Source organism: Haemorhous mexicanus, chromosome 22 (genome assembly GCF_027477595.1).
Source record: "Haemorhous mexicanus isolate bHaeMex1 chromosome 22, bHaeMex1.pri, whole genome shotgun sequence".
Taxonomy (NCBI): Eukaryota; Metazoa; Chordata; class Aves; order Passeriformes; family Fringillidae; genus Haemorhous; species Haemorhous mexicanus.
In genome coordinates this window covers 11,020,393-11,044,336 of record NC_082362.1, presented here as the reverse complement: position 1 = coordinate 11,044,336, position 23,944 = coordinate 11,020,393, and the positions used below count along the sequence as shown (strand labels likewise).

At 43.7% G+C, this 23,944-nt stretch overlaps 2 protein-coding genes across 2 annotated transcripts in view; both read left to right on the top strand.

Annotated features, from left to right (window-relative positions):
- The first annotated feature begins 11,071 nt into the window (after window positions 1-11,071).
- Window positions 11,072-23,687, top strand: LYRM9 (LYR motif containing 9). Its single transcript, XM_059865614.1, has 4 exons — window positions 11,072-11,146; window positions 21,664-21,805; window positions 22,426-22,518; window positions 23,519-23,687. The coding sequence occupies exons 1-4, from the start codon at window positions 11,142-11,144 to the stop codon at window positions 23,534-23,536; spliced, it is 258 nt and encodes an 85-aa protein (XP_059721597.1). The 5' UTR covers window positions 11,072-11,141; the 3' UTR covers window positions 23,537-23,687.
- The window catches only part of NOS2 (nitric oxide synthase 2), a 43,087-nt gene continuing 30,246 nt past the window's right edge, over window positions 11,104-23,944 (top strand). The window contains exons 1-3 of the mRNA XM_059865613.1: window positions 11,104-11,146; window positions 22,426-22,518; window positions 23,519-23,567. The gene's annotated coding sequence lies outside the window, so the exon portion shown is untranslated. The remainder of the gene's footprint in view (window positions 11,147-22,425; window positions 22,519-23,518; window positions 23,568-23,944) is intronic.

Sequence of the window (23,944 nt, the reverse complement as noted above, 5' to 3'; positions counted from 1 at the left end):
CCTTCCTGCCACTCACAGCGGGCCGCCGGCCAATGGACTCTGCTTCTGAGCCAAGTCCCGCCCCCGGGACCCGCTTTTCACCCAATCGCAGCCGCCCATCCAATCCAATTAGCCAATGAAGAGAAACGAAAGCCCGAAAAGAGGTTACTGGGCCAATGGCACTGGGAGGCGGGGCGGCGGCCTGACCGACAGCTCTCTTCACCAGTGGTCGGAGCCGGTGGGCGGTGAAGGAGCCGCAGCTCCACAAATCACGGAGCGCTGCGCCGCGTGACGGCTAAGGAAGCGGCTTTAGCGCCCGCCCACAGGCGGCAAGGGGCCAATAGGCGGAGGAGCTCTGCTGACGGACGGCGGACAAGACCAATAGCGGCCCGGGGCGGGGTGAGGTGAGGACGCGGCGCGCGCGGGGTCACTGTGGGCGCTGAGGGGGCGGCGGGAAGCGGAGCGTGAGCCGCCGTGAGGGCGGGCTGCGGGGCCGCTGCCCTGGTGCCCTCCCACTGCCCGGTCCCGGTGCCCGCCAGCGGCTCCTCTGTGCCCCCTCTGCTCCCGCCCGGGTCACGGTGCCCTCAGGTCTCGCTGGCTGCAGGCCGAGCCCGCTCTGTCCCGCCGGGGCCGGTCCCGCAGCACGGGAGGCCGACACGAAGGGCGTGGGGGTCTGTGGGGTTTTGGGACGTGTTTTTCGGTCTCTAAAGACCAGAGAGCGGCGAATGCGGGGCGGGCAGCGGGGCCCCTGGGCTGTGGCAGCAGGTGGTGGCACCTCCTCACGCCGCGCCTGGGCTCCCCTTGGCAGGAAAGGGAAATAAACGCTAATGAGAAGGTGTAGATGCTCCCAGCACCGCGGCCGCGGCCCATTGCCCGAGGCAGTCTCTGCCAGGCTCCTTTCAGTGTGCTCAGAACATGCTCAGGGGTCTCACAGCGAGGTACGTGTTAACCAGGACCGAAATATTCTGTGGTTGTTGTTCTCGTTCCCTCACGCTATGAATCTGCATGCTTGGGGACTGCAGTGTCTTTGGGTAAGGCATCAGTGTTCCCTAAAACACAGGGGTGGGTAAAAACTCGACAGTTTTAACACCTTCCATTCTCTCATGTGAATATTAATCATATCTGATTAATAGTTTTACCTCAGAAAAACTCTCCCAGGTTACTGGAGCCTTTCCCATGGTGGCGGAGTTAAATTACCATGAGGGTGATAAAGAGGTTCCTTCAGGTAACTGAACTGAGAGTTCGGAGGCAGTCAGGGACTGAGGGGGGATCTGCTGGTGCTCTGCTGGGAGAGAGCTGACAGCCTCTGCTTTGCTGCCCCTGGCTCCTGTCTGGGCAGAAGAGAGCCCAGCAGAGCTGTGCCAGGACAGCTGCAGTGGTGAGGTGTTCCCAGCAGGTCCCTGAAGGTGCAGTCCTGTCATCTGGCCTTTCTGTTTGTCTGTGAGAACTGGACAGCATCGGGCTCCTCTGCGGGGGGGAGGAAGAGAGAGTGTAAATGTGACAGCCTGTTGTGATTCCCGAAACCTCAGTGCAAAATCTTTGCAAAAATGGGTTTGATACCTTGGAGATACTTTATAACAATGGGGTTTGGGTAATGTTTGCCTGCTTTACGAGAATATAAACAAGAAGAGTCTTGCAGGACTGAAGATGGGTTCCTTTGTTAAAGCTATCCCTGTTGTATTTGGAAATACAGTTACTAACAGCCCAGTCTGGAATTATATCAGAGTTTTGCTGTCCATTTTAAAAACATTTTAAAAACAGAGACTGCACTTAAGGAAAAAAGCAAGCAAATTTTGGTTTACAGCCATTTTATATCACCTATTGGAAGAAGAGACAGAATACTTACTTAGAACTCCCATTTGTAGCTGTCTGGTTGAGGTTTCTGTGGGAGCTGGTAACAAGCTGGGTCCGGATATGGGGCAGCCCAAGGGTTCTCCTGGTTTCTGCTTCCCCTCGGGCTCTGGGGAGGTGTGGTGTGGGGGAGAAAGAAGGAAGTGGGTACAAAAGGGCATAGGGCTGTGTTGGCAGGACTGGAAGGCTTTTAAAACTCTCCCACACATTTTCATGATGGACTTTTCTTTTTCTCTCTTCTGCAAAACCTTTTCAAGTAGTAAAAGGGAGCAGTGGCCTAATAATCCTTGTATGGGAAGCTGGGTTCTCAGTGTATTTGCAGGTCAGTGTCTCAGTGCCATTATTCAAGTCTAAGCACACAGTGTCACCTCAACTGTTTGTTCAGTTAGGTACTTTACTGGGTAAATAAGTGTCTTGCCTTAGAAGCACCCTGAAAATGTTGTTGGATGCTGTCATGCTGGTGGATTCTCAGCAGCAGCAGCGGGAGAAGTGCAGGGTGTGCAGTCCTGGCACAGGCACGTGTTTCCTGACAGTCCTTGACCAGATGACTCCAAACTGCACTCCCCAGCTTCCATCTGTAAAGCCTTGGTAAAATCTGGGACCCACTGTATTGATTTCAGATGCACTAAATGCTGCAGCCATGTTGTTCTGTTTGCCCTTGGAAGCTGCAGCAGCCCCGCTCAGTGAGGTGAAGCCTGGTGAGGGATGCACTTATCTTGGTGCCCATATGGAGTTCTGTCAGGTGCCAGCATTGGGTGGCCCACCCCAACCAGTGTATCTTCCTTGCACACTGGGTTCATAAACGCTTTCAACTGGTGTCCCTGGCCTCTGTCACACTGTGAAACTTAAGAGCTCTCAGTTCAACTGCTTTTAGGCTGTTCATGCTCTCAAAGTTAAGGAGGACAAGATCAAGTTGATTCATAGGGAAGTATGTGTAAGGAAAAAACAGAAGGCTAGTAAGGAAAACATGAAACTTGCAAAGTGCTATCCTAATAGACCCTTTGTTTGAGGTTTGTTACTGCATGTAGAAGTCAATACTGTGCATCAGAAACACAGGGCTCACAGTTGTTAATTTCTGAAAATCCACAGCTTCAAGTTTAGTCTTTTCTGACTCTTGAGAGATTTATTTTCCTCTGGGATTTGACAGGTGGTTTGCAGGGGTATAATCTCTTTGAAGGTGCTCTGCATACAGCCAAGGGATGATAGACACTTTGTAATCAGCTAGTCCTGTTTCTTTAATGCTCCTCAGCAGTGTTTTAACCTTAAAATTCAACACAAAAGATTGTATCATCTTGAACAATATAAAATGTAATTGTCCAGTTCCAGACATAACTTGTCAGCATTTTTTTCTTGTCCCACATGAACTAGCTGTGAAAACAGGACTTGAAATATTAGAATAAGTATTTTGATTGTGTGTTGTGTATGAATGTCCTTCAGCATTTAGGCATGTAGGGGTTTTGTGAAACTTTAATGCAGAAAAAAATAACATTAAGTGGAACAAAGCATAATAAAATGCACGGATTTGTCTCTGATCCACAAAAGGGGTGCTCTGAGCTGCACTATTGATAATTTATCATGTGGGTGTTTGGCAAGCCCACACATACCCTGATATAACACTCTGCAGATACAGTCCTCAGTGTTCTGTAACACCCTGGAGATATTTAATTCATAAATCCTGATGCTGGAGCCCTTAAGGTGTCAGAAACATAGTGCTCATGCTTGTGAATCTGAGCAGGTTTGGTTAGTCAGATAAATACCACGCTCCAAATAAACTGTGATCCTAATGTGCAACAGAGTAAGCATATACACAAAAATATCATGGGATTAAAATTGCTGTTCAAGTATGTTAGCCCTTTTCTTTGCAAGGAATAATTTTCAAGAGTTTTTGTCTTTAAAACCTTTTCTCCATGAAACTGGAAAAGAATAAATTCCTCCATTAATAAAATTCAGAGAGGAGCAGGGGAAGGAATATTTTGGTTTAGCTTTGATTGTGTATAAAGGTTTCTGTCTTAACTTTTGAAAGGATGGCAATATTCCTTCATCTAGGAGGAGGGCAGGATCTGCTTGTCTTGTGGAATGAGGGACAAATCCCTGCTAGATGCCCTGCTCAGGTCAGCTTTTTAATAAGATAGAGGGAAACGAATCAAGTAATCCCACCGAGCAGGTGAGCTATGGGGAGGCTGTCAGTCAGGCCAGCAGGCAGGGTGACTTTAGAGCAGTGCTGTGGGAATGTGGCACTGCCTTGGACAGCAATTAAATGATGGAATGGTGCTTCCTGCAGCAGGGCAGCATCATGTGCCTGGCATGGGGTAGGGGACAACTGGTGTGAGTGACAGATGGTGTCATCCAAGATTGAGGTTCTCCCTGATGTTGGATATCAGACTCTACGGGTACCTGTTTTGCCTCCCTGGCCCATCAGCCCCCTCTGGCTCTTGAAGAGCAGTTTTTTGTGGTGGGATCACAGCCCTGCCCCAAGTCTGTCCAGTGTGCTCCATATACAGATATGATGGTCAGGATTAGCACTGCAGCTTGAAATAATCCCAAAAATGTCACCTCCTAAACAGTGAGCTTGTGCTCTGCAGAGCTTTCTACCTAGAAGTGTTTTGTTTTGAGAGTTCTGAAGGACTTACTGAGTTCTTTGCTGACTGCAGCATTTAAGCATGAACTTGGCTTTAAGTGTGAATGCTCAGGGGCTTACAGTTGATTTGTAATAATTAGTCATTTACAAACTTAAGCCTGATTATTTAGTCCCTTCCTAAACACCAGTTGCAGGAGGCAGAGGGGACATCTTTATCCCCTTCTGCTTTCTGGAGAAAGTGTCAGTTCTGTGGTTCTCTCTGTTCTATATTTCTTTGCACCAGAAATGACCCTGCTGCTCTTTGTCGACAGTGTTTCCTTTTATCCCTCTCCTGGCAGCTGCTCTTGCTCCATTCTGATGTTGGAACAGCAAATGAATTCCCTCTGAAGCAAATGTCAAGCCAGTAAAGATGTTGAAGCAGCAAGAAAATCGTCTCTGTCTCTGAAGATGGAATTGGAGACCTTTGTGAATGAGATGTTCTTAAAATAGCTCCACAGTGTGTTATCTTCCCTAGAAGGTGCAGAATTGAAAGCATCACCACAAGGCACTTGTCCTTGTGCGAGCAGCATCCCTAAATGATGGGTTTTGGAGAGGGGAGAGAAGCAGGCTACTTCCTTTTCCTCCTCTCCAGGCAAAAAGCAATGCATGATTTTAATCTCTGTGTGATGGTACATTTATGTTTTTTCCAAGAGTTGCATCGCTGTTTGCTGCTTGTTCAAATACATTGATTGACCTTGTTCTCCCTGATCCACTGTTTCTGGAGTAAACTGGTAGCTGAAACAATGCCAAGCCACAAGCTGAGTAGAGGTGCTCTGAATTACCCTGCCTAAGGTTCAAGGTGGCCCCTGTGGAGAGCAGAGACTCTCAGCTGGTGCGGTGTGCCACGGCCTCCAAAGGCTGAACTCAGCACTGAGTCACATCATGCAGTTCAGTTCCTGTCTCAATTCAAACCTGCTGTCCAAGGAAGACAGCAGCTTTGGAAATCTTCCCTTCCTTGGCGATTTGGTTCAGGTGAGCGAGGCTCTGTCTCTGTGGTTAGACAGAAAACAGGCATTGGTTGTACATGGAGAATTTGGTATGATTTGGGAGCTCTTGCTGAGATTTTCCTACCCTCAGCTAGTTTGGGGTGTTTGATTCCCTGACAGCCTCAGGAGAGCGTTGGGCCCAGCAGCAGAACACAGCAGCAGGGATGGTGTGAGCTGCTAGGCTGTGACATCCCACTGTCCCTGAGTACAGCGCAGGGCTCACGTCCTGATGTCCCACAACTTGATGAGCCAGTGCTCTGCGGGTTGCACGTGCATTTTGAGAATTCATTGTTGTGTTGTTGCTTCATAATCCTGTCCTTGAAATCTGATGTTTTTTAAAAAGTCTATCTCGCATATGTGTGCTCCAGAGCAAAAAACGCAGGCTGCACATGTGACGTGCACATGAACTGTTGTTATTTTGTTTATCAATAAAATTGTTGTAATTCATGGAATTGAGGGTTTGGGCAGTAAAATTAATCCAGAAAAGTCTGATACAACCTTTTGCCAGAATCTTTTGAATAATCTGTAAATAGAATCTTTTACATACCTGTGAATATCTGAATACTTCTATTTTTCTTCAACTTGGTGGAAGGGGAATTGATAAGTAAAAATACTAGATGCAAAAATTAAATCACTAGTTGAGGAACAGGGATTTTTATAGCAGTTTCATAATTATATTCAGAACATAAGTTTAACCAGGAGAAATGTTAAAATTTTGACATATTCAGTTTTTCATCTTTTGTGTGAAGGTGGGAATAATTAGCTGTGCTGATATAAACAGTTTTCAGAAGTTTCTCAGTTGTCTTAAGACTCATAATGTTTTTCCTAGTCCTGTTTTTTTTGACATGTTAATATCTCTTTAAGGGCTTTCTTTACCAGATCAATTCCTTTCCTACCAGGAGAACTAAAGCCTTTCAGCTGTCTGTCCAATTTATCCTTCTGGACTAAATTTCTCATCTTGAGATAACCAGCAGCAATTCTCCCCTCAGGAGATTTGTATCAATTAGTTCTGCATCACTAATTCCTGTGGTATTGGGGGACCAGTGGGTCATGAGGAAGCTGCTCTGTAAACAGTTATGGCTGTTGGGGGTTTGTCTTGACTTCTTTGTTTAGCGGTCGTGGGTGCCATCACTGGAGCTCTTGTTCGTGCTTGCCCTGTCCTTTCCTGCGAGGCTGCAGAGGGTGTCCTTTCCTGCTTCACTGCAGAGGGTGTGCAGGGCTGTTTTGGCTTGTGCTGCCGGGTAGATTCAGTAGATGTGAGCTCTGTGTGCTCTCTGGCTGCAGCAGTGGCCCCGCGGCCACCCCTGGTGTCACCAGCTCCTGGTGGCAGGTGGGAAGTCACTGCCACTGTTGGTAACTGAGAGTGGCAGATGTGGTCTGGCAGGAAAGCAGGTTAGTCTGCAGCTGGAATGCAGGCCAGGCTTCCCCTAATCCTTAGCCACAGAAAGGTGGCTTTAATCTATTTGTTCTGCATTTGGTTGTTTTTTCAGCACTCATCTATCTGCAAATGCCGTTGCACTGTTAGTCTGTTTCTATCCGTTTGCCATTAGCAGATGTGTCGGGACATGAGGCTGTTTTCAGTCACTCAAGTCTAATCCCAGCAGTGCTGCAGGATCTTGGGAATTGCTCTGCATTTATACAGAAGTAAATGATGTATAACGTGTCATTTTTAAGAACCTGCTGCCAGCAATTTTAGGATTTTGTTAGACAGCTGATTTTCTTTTTGCTGATGTTTTAGACAAAACTAATTTGATAGGATTATTAGAGGAGGAAAATTAAAAGGACAGAATCATCCAGGAAGCTCATTAAAATGGAAACCCTGAAAAAACTGGGTAATTGGGCATTGATTCTGTCCTCCCCCCATCACTTTATGAGCAGTATTGTATTAAAAGTAACATGTCTGCAGGATGATGCTTCAGCATCTGTTACTGCTGAAACAAAATGATTTCCTTGTTTTTTCCTCTCTATATTCTCCCAACATCTGCTTGTGTAGCTCTATCCTGCCTGTTTTTTTATCCCATCTATCACAGCTCCTTTCCAGGGAAAAGGCATCAAAGGGAATGGGAACCTCCCCTTGGTTTGGAGGGGGATTCTGCATTGCTGCTACCTTGCATTAGCTCTTGGGTGACTGGCTGTGAAATGAATCATGTGAGCGAGGGCCCAGGGCTGCTCAGGAAGCCCAGGCACAGGTTTGGTGCTCTGAGATGTGTTTATGTGGAACAAAGAAGTTCACAGGCTGTCAGCTGTCTGGCTCCTGAAATATCAGTGTCACATTATGTGATTAAACCCATGCAAATAATTGTCCTTATTTTCTGTTCTCAGAATATTTGCAGGGAAATCACATTTTTTAAAAAGTATTTCACTCTGAAGATGCATGATAATTGTGCTGGGATTTTGATTTTTTTTTTCTTAATATGCTGATTCAATAAATTGATTCTAAATCTAGCTTGCTGAATGTTTGCTATTTTCAATCCCTCTGGCTGTGAATATTGTGATAGTAAGCAATATACTTTCTTTGGTTTAAGTTTTGGATATTTGCTAAAATAGACATAGTTGCATGTGCCAATCTTAAAATTCAGTTTATTTACAAGTATGATGGTTTTCTTTCTCTTCAGTATATGTACTATAAAAATACTATTGCTTAAAGGTTCATAGCAATAAAATAGAAAAAGCTGGGCAATAGTATTGAAATAATATTGGGAAATATTTTCTGATCTCTAATAATTATGATGTTGTGTCTTCCAGACTTGACAGTAAGCATGAGAAATTTAAGCATGGTAAAGCACATGATTAAATCCATTCCTATCCAGCAAAATTCTTGAACTTGATTTGAAGCATGTGTGTTAGTTATATTAATAACTCATAACTATTCCTTAAACTCAGCCAGTGTCAGACTGACTAAGTATTAGAATTGCGATGTAAATACTGCAGTAAATAAGATAAATATGGGTGCTGGCTTTGTCAGTGGTTTTGACTTCTACAGTCATTTTTGTGGCACTTGAAATCAGAAAAGAATGGAAATTTCAACTAATTTTTTAATATGCTGAAATGTATTAAGTTACACAAAAGAATCCATATTATAGTAATCCTGCATACATACAGGGAAAGAGTACCCAGTGTGCATGGCAGATGGTTTCAAAGGAAATCCTCGAGAGCTAGGATTAAAAAGCAATTTTCAGCAAGTTTAAAATGGGTCTCCATATTTGGGTCACAGATATTAACTCTTTCATTGCAAACAAATGAGGGAGAAGTCTGGTCAGATTGTTATGGAAATGTTTCTCCCAGTAGAAGCTGACCAGTTCGTGCTGGGGAAGAAAGGTGTGAGCAGGGCAGTTGATTCCACTCCTGTTCCTGTTCTCACACCAATGGGAAGCAGAGTTGTGGCATACAGAGACAGGGATGTAATGTAATAAATGGGATTCATCATTCCACGAACAAACATTGGCAGCCCTCTGAAAAATAATCTGTGTGTGACTTTGATCTTTGCCCACTGAAACAAATTTCCATAAAGACAAACGGATAAATAAGTTTTAGGGTGCTAGAAACAGCAGATTTATACCTGTTTACCTTCAGTCAATTATTGTCAATCACTTTATTAAAGTGTAAAGGCTTTACAGATAGCATTTCTTTATTCCTTTTGGATATGGCGAGCATGTATGATACAGGATAAATAGGAAATTGAACAGCAATATTGTTGCTCCCTCATAGACATGAATGAACATGAGCTCCCAAGTTTTGCTTGGAAATATGTCTGTGCATGGAAAGTAAGCCTGTTTTTCTCAAACATGTTTTAGAGGCACACTAGAATTTCATTATCTGTTTTTAAAAGTTATATAAAATCAACAGTATCATGCAGCCATCGTTCCAGGCTACAGCTGCTTGGAGGTGGCATATGAACAGGCAGGAATCTTGTCACCAGTCTGATGCACAAAAGGGATTGAGTGCAGGTCAGCTTTGCACTGGAGGATCACAAGAAGGCACTGGGCTTTTAGTAGGTAAAAATAGGGCAGCAAGTTGGAGATTATTGGCTTTAACTAACTTAAACCAGTTAGCACCCGTGTCAGGAGTGTAATTCACTACATCAGTGCTCTTTACACACTGACAGCACAAAGGAACCTCAAGTTTGACATGAACTTTTCTTTAAAAGACACTTCTAAAGTGGAAGTTCAAGTTAGACCTTAAGCACTGTTTATCGCTGAACAATGAAACAGAGCAACTGATACTGTTTTGTTGTGTTCCCAAAGCTCAGCTGGGTGTGTTTGGAGTAGGTTTGGAAAGCTTTCTGAGCCCAGGTGCTTGATGCTCTGCTAAGTGAATTATGGAAGTAACTGCTGGTTTGAATATCAGCCTAAGGAGAAGTTAATTGTGTTGCTCTCTGGATATTACATTGGATATGAGTTAACAGAGGAGGGCTGCACTTCTGAAAGGGTGTGGTGAATGTCCCGGTGGGATAGGAACTGCAGGTGTATCTGCTAAGTGCTAATTAACAATGCTAATGAGAGGTGTTTTCTGCAGCACTCAGCCAAGATCTTTATAAGAGGTCCTCTGCTCTCAGAAAGGAAGATTTAGGTGAAGGATGAAAATAAGGCAGCTTTTGGTGTTTAGTTCTTGTACCACAGCTAGAAAGTGTCAGTGGACTCACTCAGGATGAGCTTTTAAAGTTGAATCTGTTCTTCTGGGTTCCTGTTCCACATTGCCTATTACAGCAAGTCTGCCTGTGAGCCTCTTGATATGGCCTTCAGAGGGCAAATATAAGTGCTGACATTAGATACCAAAACTTGAACATCCCAAGCTGTTGTCAATCATTGTATGTCACCAAGTTGTGCCACTATTAAATACTTGGGGGGAAAAAATAATCCGTGGCACAGCTGTCTTTGATCCATGTGTTTGTAAATGTGCTTGAGAGGTTTGCCTTAGATTTTTCAAAGACTTGTGTCTTTCAAAGGGAGGCAAAACAGATCAGTTCAGAGACTCTGTCGTTGTTATCTTCCAGGACTTCTGTTTTAAGTAGTTTTTGAAAATCTCTGTGACAGGATCTGAGATAAAACCTGATCCAGATGTCTTTGCATAGCCAGAGAAATCAGTTTGCTTGACTTCGACAAACTTAGGAGAGGTTCCAAATAAACAAATTAGTGTTGGCTTTAGAGAATGAGTTGCTTTGCTTTACTCACTGTACAATCGTGTATTTGAGAAAAAGCCGTTTCTTGTGTGCCGTCTGTTGTTGCCTGGGTCCAAAGCAGTTTTTTGTATGCAGAATACTGTAAAGTAATTATTTTGTCATTGAACAGAGTTCTGAGTGTGAGAAACTGTGGCTCTTTAGAGGAGGTAAATGCTTTCTTACCTCCAGCAGCTCTTATCAGGAAATATTGAAGGGTCAGTTCTCCTCAGTCAGAATTTCCCTCTACTTTAATCTTTTGTAGGGTATATTTTTTAAAGCTTTTCAGAGTCAATGACTGAAAGCAACAGCCTGCTCATGTTAAAGCCATACATTCATGTCTGATGTAACTGGTCAGTTGAAAGTAAAAGCTCCCACGGGGATAAACTGAGCTGTGGATGGGCTTCTCAGCACTTCTTTATTAATGGCACTTCAAGCAGCGAGTTGAAGAGAAACAGATAATGAAAATTGATTCTTCTCTGCAGGTCTCTTGCTTACTTTTGGACTTGGACAGGCCTAATCTGTGAAGATAATTAAAGTTCCTCTACTGTGGATGCTGTAAGTGAATTTTTTGTTGTATGTCTTGTATGTGGTTGAGAATATGCACCTGAAGTATCAGCACTGACCAAAATATCATGTAGAGAGGCTAGAGGGCTGAAAAAACTTGTGAATGAAGAATGTTGTCATTGACAGTGAGGCAGGGTGGTGGCCCTGGCTGTCAGCCTGGCAGTTGAGTTCCAGGTGCCATGATAACATAGTGGGACGTTTCCAATACCCTTTACTGTTCAGTAGACTTCTCCCAGAAGAGGCCTGCCCACTTTAAAACCTGTGCCTGTGGCAGTAGAGTCTTTGGAGCATCTGGGACAATGCCGTCCCTAGAGCAGGGAATGGGCTGTAGCTGGCACTGCAGGAAGGCAGAGGATGTGGAGGAGGCTGGGAACAGAATGCCATGGCTTTGACCTTGTTGCAGCATCCCTTTGGGATCCATAGGACACGGCTCTCTGTGGGTTAATTATCACAAGTGGGGGGAATGACACATTTCTTACTTCTGCAAGAGTGTCTTTAAAACATCTGATGATCTTCCACCAATGAAAGCATGCAAAGAGCTCTTCAGATCCCCATTTTCTCCCCAAAGCTGTGGGAACAATTTTCTGGCTTGTAGAACAAAGAAGTTGGAACAGATGACATAGCCAACATCTGCACCTGGCTCACGGAGGAAGCGAATATTTGGCATAGAAGCTGAGCTCCCTTCTGCCAAGAGAGCCGTGCCGATGCAGTTGTTCAGAGATGAAGATGGCAAAATGTCTTTTCCTTATTGACTCACCAAAGCAATTTTATTGGTCTGTCAGAGAAAAAATTCTTGGGAAGGAAAATGTCTTTAGTTTTAAATATCAGAGTTTAGTCAATGGTTAATCAAATGCTGTCTAACCAGCCCCGTTAAGATTTTGATGGTGTATCACTTCAGTTCCCATGGCAGACACATCACATATGGGTTGCCATTTTGATGGCTTTGAATGGTAATCTGACCCATAAAAACTGAAGCATAATATGCAAACTGATTTTTTTCTGGCCTGCCCTGTTCTTGGTGCCATCTGTGTTAGGATGGAAACGAGCCTGCTCAAAACGTGGGCTGCCGGTTTTGAGCTGATCACAGATGGGTTTGAAAGAATAGCCTTGTGTGCACAAGGAGAGGGAAGATGCTCCTGGGCAGGAAGTTTCACTTGAAGCCATATTATGTCTGCTAAATCCTGCAGCCTGTGGAACAGCTACCAGACCTTTCCCCGAATTCTTCATATGGATTAAGTAAACTAAATTTACCTTCTAAATATCAAGAAAACCCCCACAACTTCTCAATATTGCTCTTCTTCCACTACTGTGTTCTAGTGCTGTCATCAATAATGGAACAGAGTACAGAAAGCTGACATTACCTGACTCTGTCAGGCTATGCATCTGTTCAGCAAAACTGGACACAGTGAATTATTTCATGAGTTTTGTAGATGAATTTTAATCTGTAGTGTGAATCCTGTTGAACTTACAGGATTCAGGCTGCTGTTCCTGGATTTCTGTCTTTGACAATTAATAAAAGTCTGTGTTGTAAGTGAAGGTGAGTACCTGTCCTCTGCTGCTGCATCTCAGATCAAAAATTCAGGTGTTTAAGTTCCTAATTCTCACTGTGGTCAATGAAATCTTGGTTTTCCTCTCATGCTGAGAGAGCCTGTGCTCTAAAGTTAGAGACTGACTGGCCTTGTCTTACATGGAACCACAAGTGTCCTGGTACTATTTCTAATCCCAAGAAACACATGAAGTAATTTTCACTGGTTAGGAATATGGTGTACAGAGCTCTGATTTCTTTTTTTACTCTCTTTAAATCAATGACATAGTTTGAGTGACCGTTTCTTTGTCAGAAAGGAAGCCTGTAGAAGGCAGCACTCATTGATGAGTTTCATGGTCGTGACACACTTGAACATCCCTCTCAAGACATCTTGAAGCCTTTTATTTCCAGGCTAAATAAACACCAATTTCAGCAATGTCTCATCTACTCCCTTTAATTACTGCTGCTGAGAGAAAGTTTCTGCCAATGCAAATGTGCTATTTTGTCATGTCACATCAAATTGCATCAGCCTTATATTTAGGAACAAAAAGAGGGGGAGGCTGAGACAGGATGTGGCTACAAATGGAACCAAAGGGTTTTCTTAAATACAGGCTGAAAATAGACAATCGAGGCAGTGATGCTTTTTCAAGCAAAAATCCATGAAAGGGAAAATGAAGGCTGTGACGGCAGAGCAGGGCTGGGGGTGGGCAGAGGGAGCTCTGGGGGGTGCTGGCAGGGCCTGCCCAGCTCCTCACTTGCGCAGACACCCTTGTGTGTCAGATGGGCACGAGGTGCGCCTGGGCTGCGTAAGGCCACAGCTCGTTCCTGTCTGCTGGCTGAGCGAGGGAGAGCTCTGCTTCCCTCCAGCCTGTGCCTGCCCTTCCCCGAGGATGTCTCCCATGCAGAAATAACTCAGCTCTCTAAACGAAAGACATTGTTGTAGGAAAGAGGCATAGACAAAATTTGAGTGGCTGTCCAGATAAGTGTTGGAGCCTTTGAAAAATCCCTCACACCACTTTAAAATGTGGTGTCACTACAGAAATAATATTTTTTAAAACAACTTCTTTAGAAAACATTAGCATCTTCCCCATGGAAAACGCTTTTTGCCCCCTCAGTATTGGGCACAAAAGGATCTGTTGGAATCAAATACATAAATTATGGATACAGTGGAGTTTGCTTTGAACTGATGAGTCTGATCAGAGCCTGGTGGCAATTAAATCGAGTTCTGAAAGATCAGCTGTGTTTGAGAACCAGCAGAACTCAGGGAGGAAGTGATCTGGGGGCGTGTGAGCAGCACCTACTAAGCAAATTGGAAAAATATTATTCATTTCTTACATCTAAGCACTTGGAATCTCTCTTCAGAAGCAATTTGTGATGATAGAGGTAATATTTTTATTCTTGTCACCAAGGATAATAAAAATGCAGTAGAAGCTTGGAAACTTGTGTATTTACAGCATTGTGACAGGGTAAGTCAAGTAGCATTTCAGGCTGAAGCCAGAGAGCAAAGGCACCCAGGTCTCCTTGGCTGGATGTCACTGGTCCTGCAGGACTGTAAAACGTTAAATAGAGTGATGCTGCCAGCTGTTAAATTCCTTGCAACAGGCAAGGACTAACCGTAGTGCAAAATCCTTGCACACAGTGCCCCTGGAGGGGAAGAAGGCAAGGAGAGTTTACCTGGGGCTTTCCAGCCCCACCTGCAGCGTGTGGGGTCTGTGCTGGGCTGCACAGGGGCAGGGACAGCCTAGGGGCTGTGTTCTGCCAGGGTGCTCTGCCCTGGGTGGGCTCGGGGTGCTGAAGGCTTTGTCTGACCCTGAAACAGGCCAGGGGGGCTTCCTGCAGGCTGAGGTAGCAGGGCACAGTCCTGAGACCTTCTGTTGCTGCTTCCAGCAATAGTTTGCATCGAATTCTTTGGATTTCATTGTCATTTAACCCACCTCCCAAGACTTAACCACATCTGATTTTTGCTTCCACTGACATTTTCTCTTCTTTTTAAACACATAAGCATTAAAAAACCCTCAGTAAAAATGTGTGTGTTTTCATAGCAGGGAAGGCATTTCTGTGATACTCTTTCAAAGCAAATCACAGAAATATTAAATGGGGGAGGAAAAGGATAGATGTTTGGTTTTTATAGTTGGGGTTCATTTGTTTTGAACTGAATAAGTCTGAAAATACTAGATAAAAACTGCAGATCAAATGAAAAGACTCCATAAGCAGCCTCCTCCAGATTGTTCCTCAAAAAAAAAACACCCAACTGACAACAGTATAACAGAAAAGTGTTCTTAATTAACATCTTCAGTTAAAGGAGAAGCATTGTGGATCTCTTAAATGTATTATTAAATCTTCATTGTTTAGGTAATTGGATGGGGACAGACACTTGTGCTGAGTGCTATGTCAAATTCGTCAGGGCCTGCTGTAATTCTAGTGCACTTGCTGGATTTCACAGCTATTTGTCTGGGTACGGGGGTAATTTGGAGGGTTGAGTGAAGCCAGATGACTGTAATGAACTCATTTTGTGTCTTTGACTCAGTTTGGGGGAAAAAGAAATGCTATTAATAGGGTATTTTGTATTGTTAAGACTTCTGTTCTTCCTGTCTCTCAAAGTTTCTCTGGGCCACTGTCTTTGCTTCATCACCGATAATTATATCAAATTAATTCAGCATAATTGAGTTAATTCTTACCACTGGAGGTTACCACCAGGACTTCAATTGAACCAAAGCTTTTATCCCCCTTTTCCTGTGGTTTCACCAAATGTAAACAAACCAGAATCATGGGTGAAACCTAAGGCAGCTCCATTTCCATGAAATCCTTTTACCACTCAGAATTGTCCTGCCATGCTCGTTCACTCAGATGAGTGTTGATAAATGCAAAGGGAAAAGAATTCTCTCTCACCCCCCTTCATTTCTGCCAGGGCTCCAAACTAGTGTAGTTGCTCAGCAGAGTTGGTGTGTTGTGTGTAATCAGTGAAGAGTGAGCCCTGTACCACTGAGAGCAAATGTCCTGTGGGGTTCTGGGGGATGTCTGTACTTGTGAGAGCTTCTTGCTGCCCATACCTTCCTTTTCCTTAGACTGCCTTGGAGCTAGACTAGGCCTTGGAGAGTGACACTGAAGTTTTGGGGGAAACTTGAGCTGTGGCTTTAAGAGCTCAGAAGTGTCCCAAAGACATGGTGGCATCTGCCCCTGATTAGCTGTTGGTATGGAAACAATCCCTGATTAGTGAGCTGGGCCAGTCCCCCTAAGAGGCTAAAGGCTCCCAGACTTACATGTCCTGTAATACTGCTGCTTATAAACACTGCTCCCAGGAACGTGGATTTTGCTCAGGATGTGGTGGGTCAAATTCATCCGTGGTTTAATTCCACCACAGACAGGGTTTATGCCAGGAAAGGGGTTGAGATTATTACTCTGAGAGTGAAGGACTGGCAGATGCTAAATGTCAGCAGGTGTGGATTTGGAATAATAGACATTGAGTTGTTCCTGACACTGCTGTGTAGGATAATGTGAGCTGGGAAGGACGACTCCAGGATGAGGTGTAGATCCCAGGGCAGGGCACAAGCCCCATTGTCACCATCCAGGGATTGTGTGCACAGCCAGGGCTGGAAGGGATGTGCTGGGGGGAGCAAGGAAAGGAGAAGTCACACTGCACAGGGTTTATTCCCTTGTAGGCTGGGTGGGATGTTTGCACTAAAGGAAGGCTCAGAGGAATATGTTATTTTTGCTTTAAAAAACCAAATGTTTTAAAATTAAACTTTAGTCAATAGTGTGGATCACTAGTGTGATTCTTTTGCTGTTTGAAATTCTGACTCTCCACCTTTAAGAGTTTGTCAACTCTTGTACTTTCCTAAGAAAGAAAGAGCTCTTTCTGCATGGACAGCTCCTTGTTTTACTGTCTTGACTTCTTCTTGAAAAAATTATAAAGTTGAATTGCATGAGAAAAGTAAGGATGTGTTAAAGAATAATGCTAAAATAAACTTTAACCAATTTCAGTCCTTCCACAACAGTGAGAAACCATTACAAAACCTTATGTAAGACTTCTGTTCTTCCCATGCTTGTCTGAGCCATAGTTCATAGAGTTAATGTGGTCATTAATCTGACAGCATGGTTTTGCCCTTCAAAGGCACTTCCATGCCTTATGCTGCCAGCTGGGTATCTGTCTGTCAAGAACAGTTGTGACAGCTTATTTGGTGCCCAGTTGGATGTTTCAGAAGGTGATACAACCTCAGCCAGAAAGCTGTTGCACTAACTGACATGAAGTAGTTGGGAGAATCACAATTGCTGAACTGGAACTAAGCATTGGATCATGTCAAAATACAATATTTACAAGAAAGGAGTGAACGGGCGGTTTTGGCTTAAAGTTGATAACTCAATTCCTATTCAGGCATGATCCCAAAGGTAAATACGCACAGATTTGGCCACTGTGAACAAAATTAATTTTGTTCAGTTGAACTGAGCAATTCAGAGCTGAGAAGAAAAAGTTCTTTTGAGACTGTGCCTTTCAGAATTTCCTTTAAGCCAGGAGAATCATTTTCAGGAGAAAAAAGTGGAGAAGTTTGACTTGCAACTAAACCAGGAAGGTTCCTGTCCTCACTAGTGAGTATGCATCAAAGAAGGTTACTCTAATTAGTCTGATCATGCTTATTAATTATACAGAACAAGGTAATCTGGCCTCAGCATGGGCAGCATGTTTCCTCATTGGTGTAGGATTGCAAAGCCTGAGTGTTTTATTTGCAGTATTGCATGTCTGTGCTGTGTGATACCAAACCAGGGTGTAAGGTAAGACATCTGCCCTGTGGCTTTGGTTAATTTATACAAGTAGTCATTATGCCCAGCTCTAGCACTCTCTGTCATTCTCAAGTTTTATCAATTACAATTCTATATTTTGTATTTATATTTATGATTTATTATGTTTTATATTTTTAAACTGGTGATGTTGAATAGCATTGGGCCTGATCCTGATGCTGTAGAACTGCATGAAGGGTGTCCAAGCAGTGGTGATTCCTTGTCAACAAAGAGATTTTCAGGATGTGTCATTTGCCAGTTCTTAACCCTTCATGTGCTCTACAAATATTGTGTAAAGCAAACTTTACACTGCAGGGCTGTGCCCCCAAATTGTTCTGCTGAGCCACCTGACATTGCTTCTGCCTCTGGCATCCATCAGAGCATAAAGGGGAGAGGAGCAGAAATAGAAGTGAACAGGCCTGGCTACCATCACTCGTGCAGGGCACTTTGCAGCTCATGTTGAGAAAGGACAAAGCCCCAGCAGTGCCCGGCCCCGGCTCGTCAGAAGTGATCACGTCAGAGCCGCGATCTCAGCGAGACGTGGCTGCTGGAAGTGACTGCAGCATTGTCCCTGCTCACCCACACAGCGGGGCTGGGGCTGCAGGGCAGCCTCTCAGTGCCTGTGAGCAGGCAGGGGCGGATGGACAGACAGACCTTGGCTGGTTTGCCTGGGGCAGCAGAGCCCCTCGTGCTGCCCTGGATGTGCCAGGCGCTCCCCTGACCCACTGGGGACTGTGGGGAGGTGTGACAGTGTCATCAGCAGTGAGGGCAGCTGTGTCCCACAGTGGGGAGTTCTGCCCCTGCTGCAGGCACGCGGGGCTGGACTCACAGGCCTGAGTCTGGGAAACCTGCAAGGGAGGGCAGATGTGACCAAAGAGGAAGAACCTTCTGGGTAGCAGCAGTTCACTTGGGTGCCTTCCTGGACTGATGTCACAAGGTGAACTAAGATGTTTTGTGGTTAAAGAGGTTTCAAAAGGCTTCAAATTTCTTTGTTATTTTGGCATTCTTATTTTTCCTGAGATCATGAGGTTTGATGAGGATGGGGAATCCTAAATTCCTGAGTTAAGACTTCTGAGGGTGTAATACTTCAAAGTAGTAAAACACATTTCTAGCCTGTATACTGGGGAGAGAGAGGGCTGAGCGGAAAGGAGCCAACCTGTAAACAGCAACAGCTCAGGTAACTCTTGCAGTCCTTTAATTAACACTCCTAGTCTCTGGAGCCCATTTTAGGCTGTTTAACTAGTTCAGAGGGATTGGGATCATGACTGTTGAACTGTGGGGATTTGCTTGAAAAACATTCACAATAGCAGGGGAAAAAAGTAAACTGAGAGCAGTGACATAGTGTCATCTTAGCTTCATCAGGGTTCTGCTGTGCATGGGGTCAATTGCCAAACCTGCTAATGCAGAGTGAAGATTAATTGGCTTTGGTCAGCCTTTGCTTCACTATCTGAATATCATTATCAGGAATGTAAATGATTATGCAATGCAGAGAAATGCCACAATAGTCTCAGTGTCTCCTTTTATACTTGTCTCTTTGTGAACGGGGCTTTATCTAAATGCAAATGTGATTTCAGCCTTCTGATTAGGACATTATACAGTCATCCATTCCAGAAAAGCACAATTAGCAGATTATTTTATTTCTGACTCAACAGTTCTTAGTGTAGATAGTTTGTTTGTTGTGCTGTGCATGATATTTAAGTTATCAGAGGGAGATTTACATTATTAGTCAGTATTATAGCCAGATTTTGTGAGGTTGAGGGGTTTTGCGTGGCACATAAAACTGGTAATGTTTGTGGGATTTGAGGGGAGATGTTTTCAGAACAAAAGGCAACAGTGCAGATTCTTACTGTGCTTCATTGTCCTCTTTGTGCCGAGGAAGGGGCAAATCACAGGAGAGGCTGTGCAGATCCTCCAGTGCATCAGGGTGCACAAGAGCAGAGGGTAGCATTACCTGTTGTCAGGGTCTAGTCCCTGTTGAGGTGTGCTTGTACAGGGCACCAGTATCTTAGAACTGAACAATGGGCAGGTCATGAGATTATTTATTATTAAACAGCCACTTCACCGAAACAGCCATGAAGTTTTCCATGTGCTGTGGTAGATTTCCAGTGAAGTTTTCACTGGATGAAGTTACATCCTAAGAAAAACATAGATATTTGGTGATAAACTTCCCTGTGAAGCTTGCCCATATCACAGCATTTGTAGCATTTTTGGAGCTGTGAATCTGTCAGAACTCAGGTGGTTTGGTTTTTTAATTTGAATATGAGAGCCTCATAAGAATTTAAGTTTGATAGTAGATGGGGTGAAAATTTCCATCTTCAAACCTTTTAGAAAATCCAGTATTTATGAAAGGCGAAGGATGAAAAAATTCATCCATGAAAATGTATTTGTCACACAATTTGAATTCAACAGCTCATCATTTTCCTATGAAAAATTACTGCAGTGGAAAATTCCTAATTATCTATAGTGAAACATTTTCAATTCCATTGATCAGCTTCATCTTTCCATATCCATATGTTTCCATGACTGGTTCCTTCCTCTCTCCCAGAGCTGCTTTTCTGTGTGCTGGAGCAAGCTGTCCTGGGCAGTCCCAGCACATGAGGGATCTTTGCATTTCTGACAGGAAATCTATTGCACCACTTAGGTTTAATTAGAGCACAGTGACATATGATGAGTTTACACATCAAAGCCTAGAAACAACTTCACAAATTGGCTCTGGTCCCAAAGTGTATTTTGGGATCTGTATTGAATTTTGGGATGTTTCACTGTATTAACTGGGAATATGTGAAATGCAGGGTTGGGTCCTTATGGTCAGTGGAATTGTACAAATTCTTACCAGCCAAGAATATAGCCCAAAAAATGCACGTAAAGTTAAATTTGGGTTCAGATCAATTTGAATCCAACTACCTATTCAGTTTTCTGTATTGGATGATAAAAACTTCTCTCTCTCATGGAGAGAAGGGCAGGAAATCATTCAGTCTGTATGTTAGGAGTCACATTTTGGAGTTGCTTGTCTTTCTGCTGCTTGAAGGGGAATCAGGGATCTCTCAGCTGACTGTCGGGCATGTAATCACCTCCCCTTCTTGAATGCCAAACCAAAAATGCATGGGAGTTGATTCCCAGCATAGGTTTCACTGCAAAGAGAAAAGGATATTTTACAGACAGAAAACATTGGAAGAAAACAAGAGATGAATGTGTTGAAGCTTGGCAGTTTTTGGATCCCATTATGATGGGCATTTATAGGTGCATAGAAAGGAGATTTTCCCCACTGCAACAAGATTTAGTCTGTGCAAATATACAGCCCAGGCATGTAATAGCTGTTGTGGTGTACTCTGAAATACATTTGGCTAAAGGACTTAAATTACTTAAGAAAAAGGAAAAAATTATTTCAAGGATTGAGTAGGTATCATAATGGGTGCTAAAACAATAATGAAGTAGGCACGCACCTACTTCATTATTCAGTTGTTTATTTATTATCTCTGTTCTTAAGAGTAATGATGTAAAAAGTGCCTTTTTCCAAATGTTAATTTAGTTCTTTGCAGATGGCAACCATCTGTTAAATGACAAGGCATTTACAGTCTTTGATTAGCACTTTATAGGACTTGGATGGACTTACTGTTACGACATGTAAATATAGTTATGGAAGTGAAACTTAGTAGATTTGTTCTTTTCCTGTTGCTGTTACCAATACATGTAAAATTTCAAACCTAACAATGTTTCTTTCTGTCTTCTCCTATATTTATCTATGTTGTTTCCAGCTGAAGCCTTGAAATTCTTGACAGAATGACAAAACAGGGAACATTGTTAAATTCCAGCACCATTTGTAGCCATTATGAGTGTCCTCATTCTAAAGAGACCCCATGTGGATGAGCTGCTAGGGATGCTCAAGGAAAGCACTGGAAGTTTGAAGGACTGGATCCTGGCTGTGGGCTGTGATACACGTTTGGGTACTCACTGAAAGTCACAGTGGCGGTCTGGAGCGATCCTCTGGAGTGAGCTCTGCCCTTTGTGCTTTACTCCCTAGAGCAGTGACAGTCAACCCCGTCTGTCCATAAACTCACCAAGTTCTCGTTCCTTTCATGTTGGGGTTTATTCTAAAGTTTCTGCGGATTTGCTGCCGAGCCTCCCCCTGCCGGCATTGTGTGCTCTGAGCTGGCGGTTTGTGTCCGTGCTGTCGCTGGCACTCACGGTTGCTGTGTTGGCTGTGTTGCAGAGCCGCGGGCCCGGCCATGTCCCCGCTGCCGGAGGCGGAGCTGGTGCGCAGCTCGCTGCAGCTGTACCGGTACCTGCTGCGCTGCTGCCGCCGCCTGCCCGCGGGGCCCGTCCAGCAGCACTACCGACACGCCATCCGGCAGGTGCGTCCCGGGGCTCTTCTGCCGCTGAACCAACAAAAACTGCTCTCCTGCAGGCTTGAGACCTTGGTGCATCTGCAGGGTATAGTGGGAGTGAGTGAAGCACTGTTTCTTTCTGTTTGCTTTGAATCTGAAACATATTTCTCTTGGCTTTCATCTCTAATTCTTGTGTTAGTCAAGAGAGTGAACAGTCATTACTTACTCCATAAACACATATTTTATGGTGAAACCTACTGGTTCCATGTCAGTCATTTATATATCCCCCCACTGGGATAAATCCCATCTGACTGTTCATAGTCTATATTTCAAATGGAAGTAATTTCATGCCTTTGATCATACCTGTTGTCCTCTTCTAGTTTTAACATACCAGACAATTTCAGTTGTTCTGAATTGGAGTTCCCTGGGGTTTTTGTTGTTCATGTATGAAAGGAGTAGAATACTTATCATGAAATTCCATATGACCAGATTTGTTATGGAAGCAGGATGGCCAGGTATTACAATGTGTAGTTTTACCTTTTTAGACCATCAGTTTATTTGCAACAAATATTTTTCTGAGATTTCAATGCTATCTTTATTTTGACAACTGTTGTGTTGAGAAGTCAGTGACTCTTGGAATGTTGCAGAGTTTCAAAGTCCATGCTGATGAAGATGATCCTGAGCGAATCCAGCAGATCATTAAGAGAGCCATTGAAGATGCTGACTGGGTGATGAATAAAGTAAGTGCTTCAGATTGTCTGCATTTTGGTTTCAGAACAAAGAAGAAAACATTGGAAATCAAGTTCTGAATAGTGAATTGTTGTCCTGGATGTTGAAGCGTCTGGGTGAAAGGAAATACCCAGGCAGGAGGAATCTGTGATTGACACTTTTTGTATAAAAATTCTCTTAGTCAGTATAAACTAATGGTGGGCTTTTTTCAGAACCAGTAACAATTTAGGTTGGTCTCTGTGTAAGTCTTTGTTTCCGTGAAGAATTCTATTAAATATCATCAGTGGTGGCTAGTATCACTCTGTTATAGGAGCAAAAAATTAAAATACAGCATTTTGCCAGCCACACCTTGCTGTGCATCATCTGCTTTCCTAACAGCTTCTATCCTCTGACAATTTGCATGAACTTCCAGAGATACTGTTGCTTTTCCTCGGACCTTGCCCATGGCTGCAGAGATCAGGGATAGACCATACAGTGGCAAAGCTGTGGTGCTGGCCCCCCCTGTGCACAGCTGTCACCCAGTGGATCTGCCCCTGTGCTGTCAGACTGGTTTCTCAGATGAAGGAATGAGGATGGTTTCCATTAGCTGAGTCACCTGTGCTTCCTGGGATTTCAGTCTGGCTGGGGAGTGTGATACCTTAACATGGTGTATAATGAAACAAGTCAAAAGTTCAACTTTCTCTCTTAGTATCTGTGATTTAATTTACTAAGTGACTGTTAAGTCCTTCTCTCTGCCAGTCCATGAAATCCAAATGAGAATTGTTACAGGAGCAAGCACAGATTAGTCCCAGATTATGATATTTTAGCAGTAACCAAATCCCAGCAGGTACAATCTAGTCAATAATTGTGCCTGATTTATTGTTTTATACTACAAAGGGAAAACCTACCAAATTTCAATCTAACTTAAAATGGACATAAATGTATGTGGATCATGAAGAAGAGTTGTAAATCCTTGTTGGTATGAACTTTTACTTAGTTATGTGCTCTTTCCCACAATTTTTTTTTTTTCAGTATAAAAACCAGAAGTAGAAGAAGAAGGATGAAACCAAGGAGGACATTGGTAAATGCCCTTAGAGGACTTGCAGTCAAGCCCAGTACTATATTAGAATTATTGCCTGAAGTTTTCTCTTGGATAATATAAGCACAATCATTTCACTGGGATGTCATGAAGCTAAATTAATATTTCTGAAGAAATTTAATTTTGTAAATTGCTTTGTATAATCATGAACTTCTAAGTTAAAGCCCAAGCTTGCCTAACATTTGAGTAACTTATTCCATAATACTGTTGGGCCTGGATCAACCCTAGCAGTGTGTGATAACGCTTGTTGTGCAGGTTCTTTGGGGACAAGGTGCCCCTGCATCAGTCGCTGTGGCTTTGGGGACTGAGTGTTTCATCCTCTGTGTGTGTGACGCTGGTTATGGCTGGCCCTCTGCTGG

Bases quoted from the DNA above. Each gene is read 5' to 3' on its own strand.
- LYRM9 (XM_059865614.1), top strand. The intron at 21,806-22,425 runs GTGCGTCCCGGG...GGAATGTTGCAG, and splicing joins ACCGACACGCCATCCGGCAG to AGTTTCAAAGTCCATGCTGA.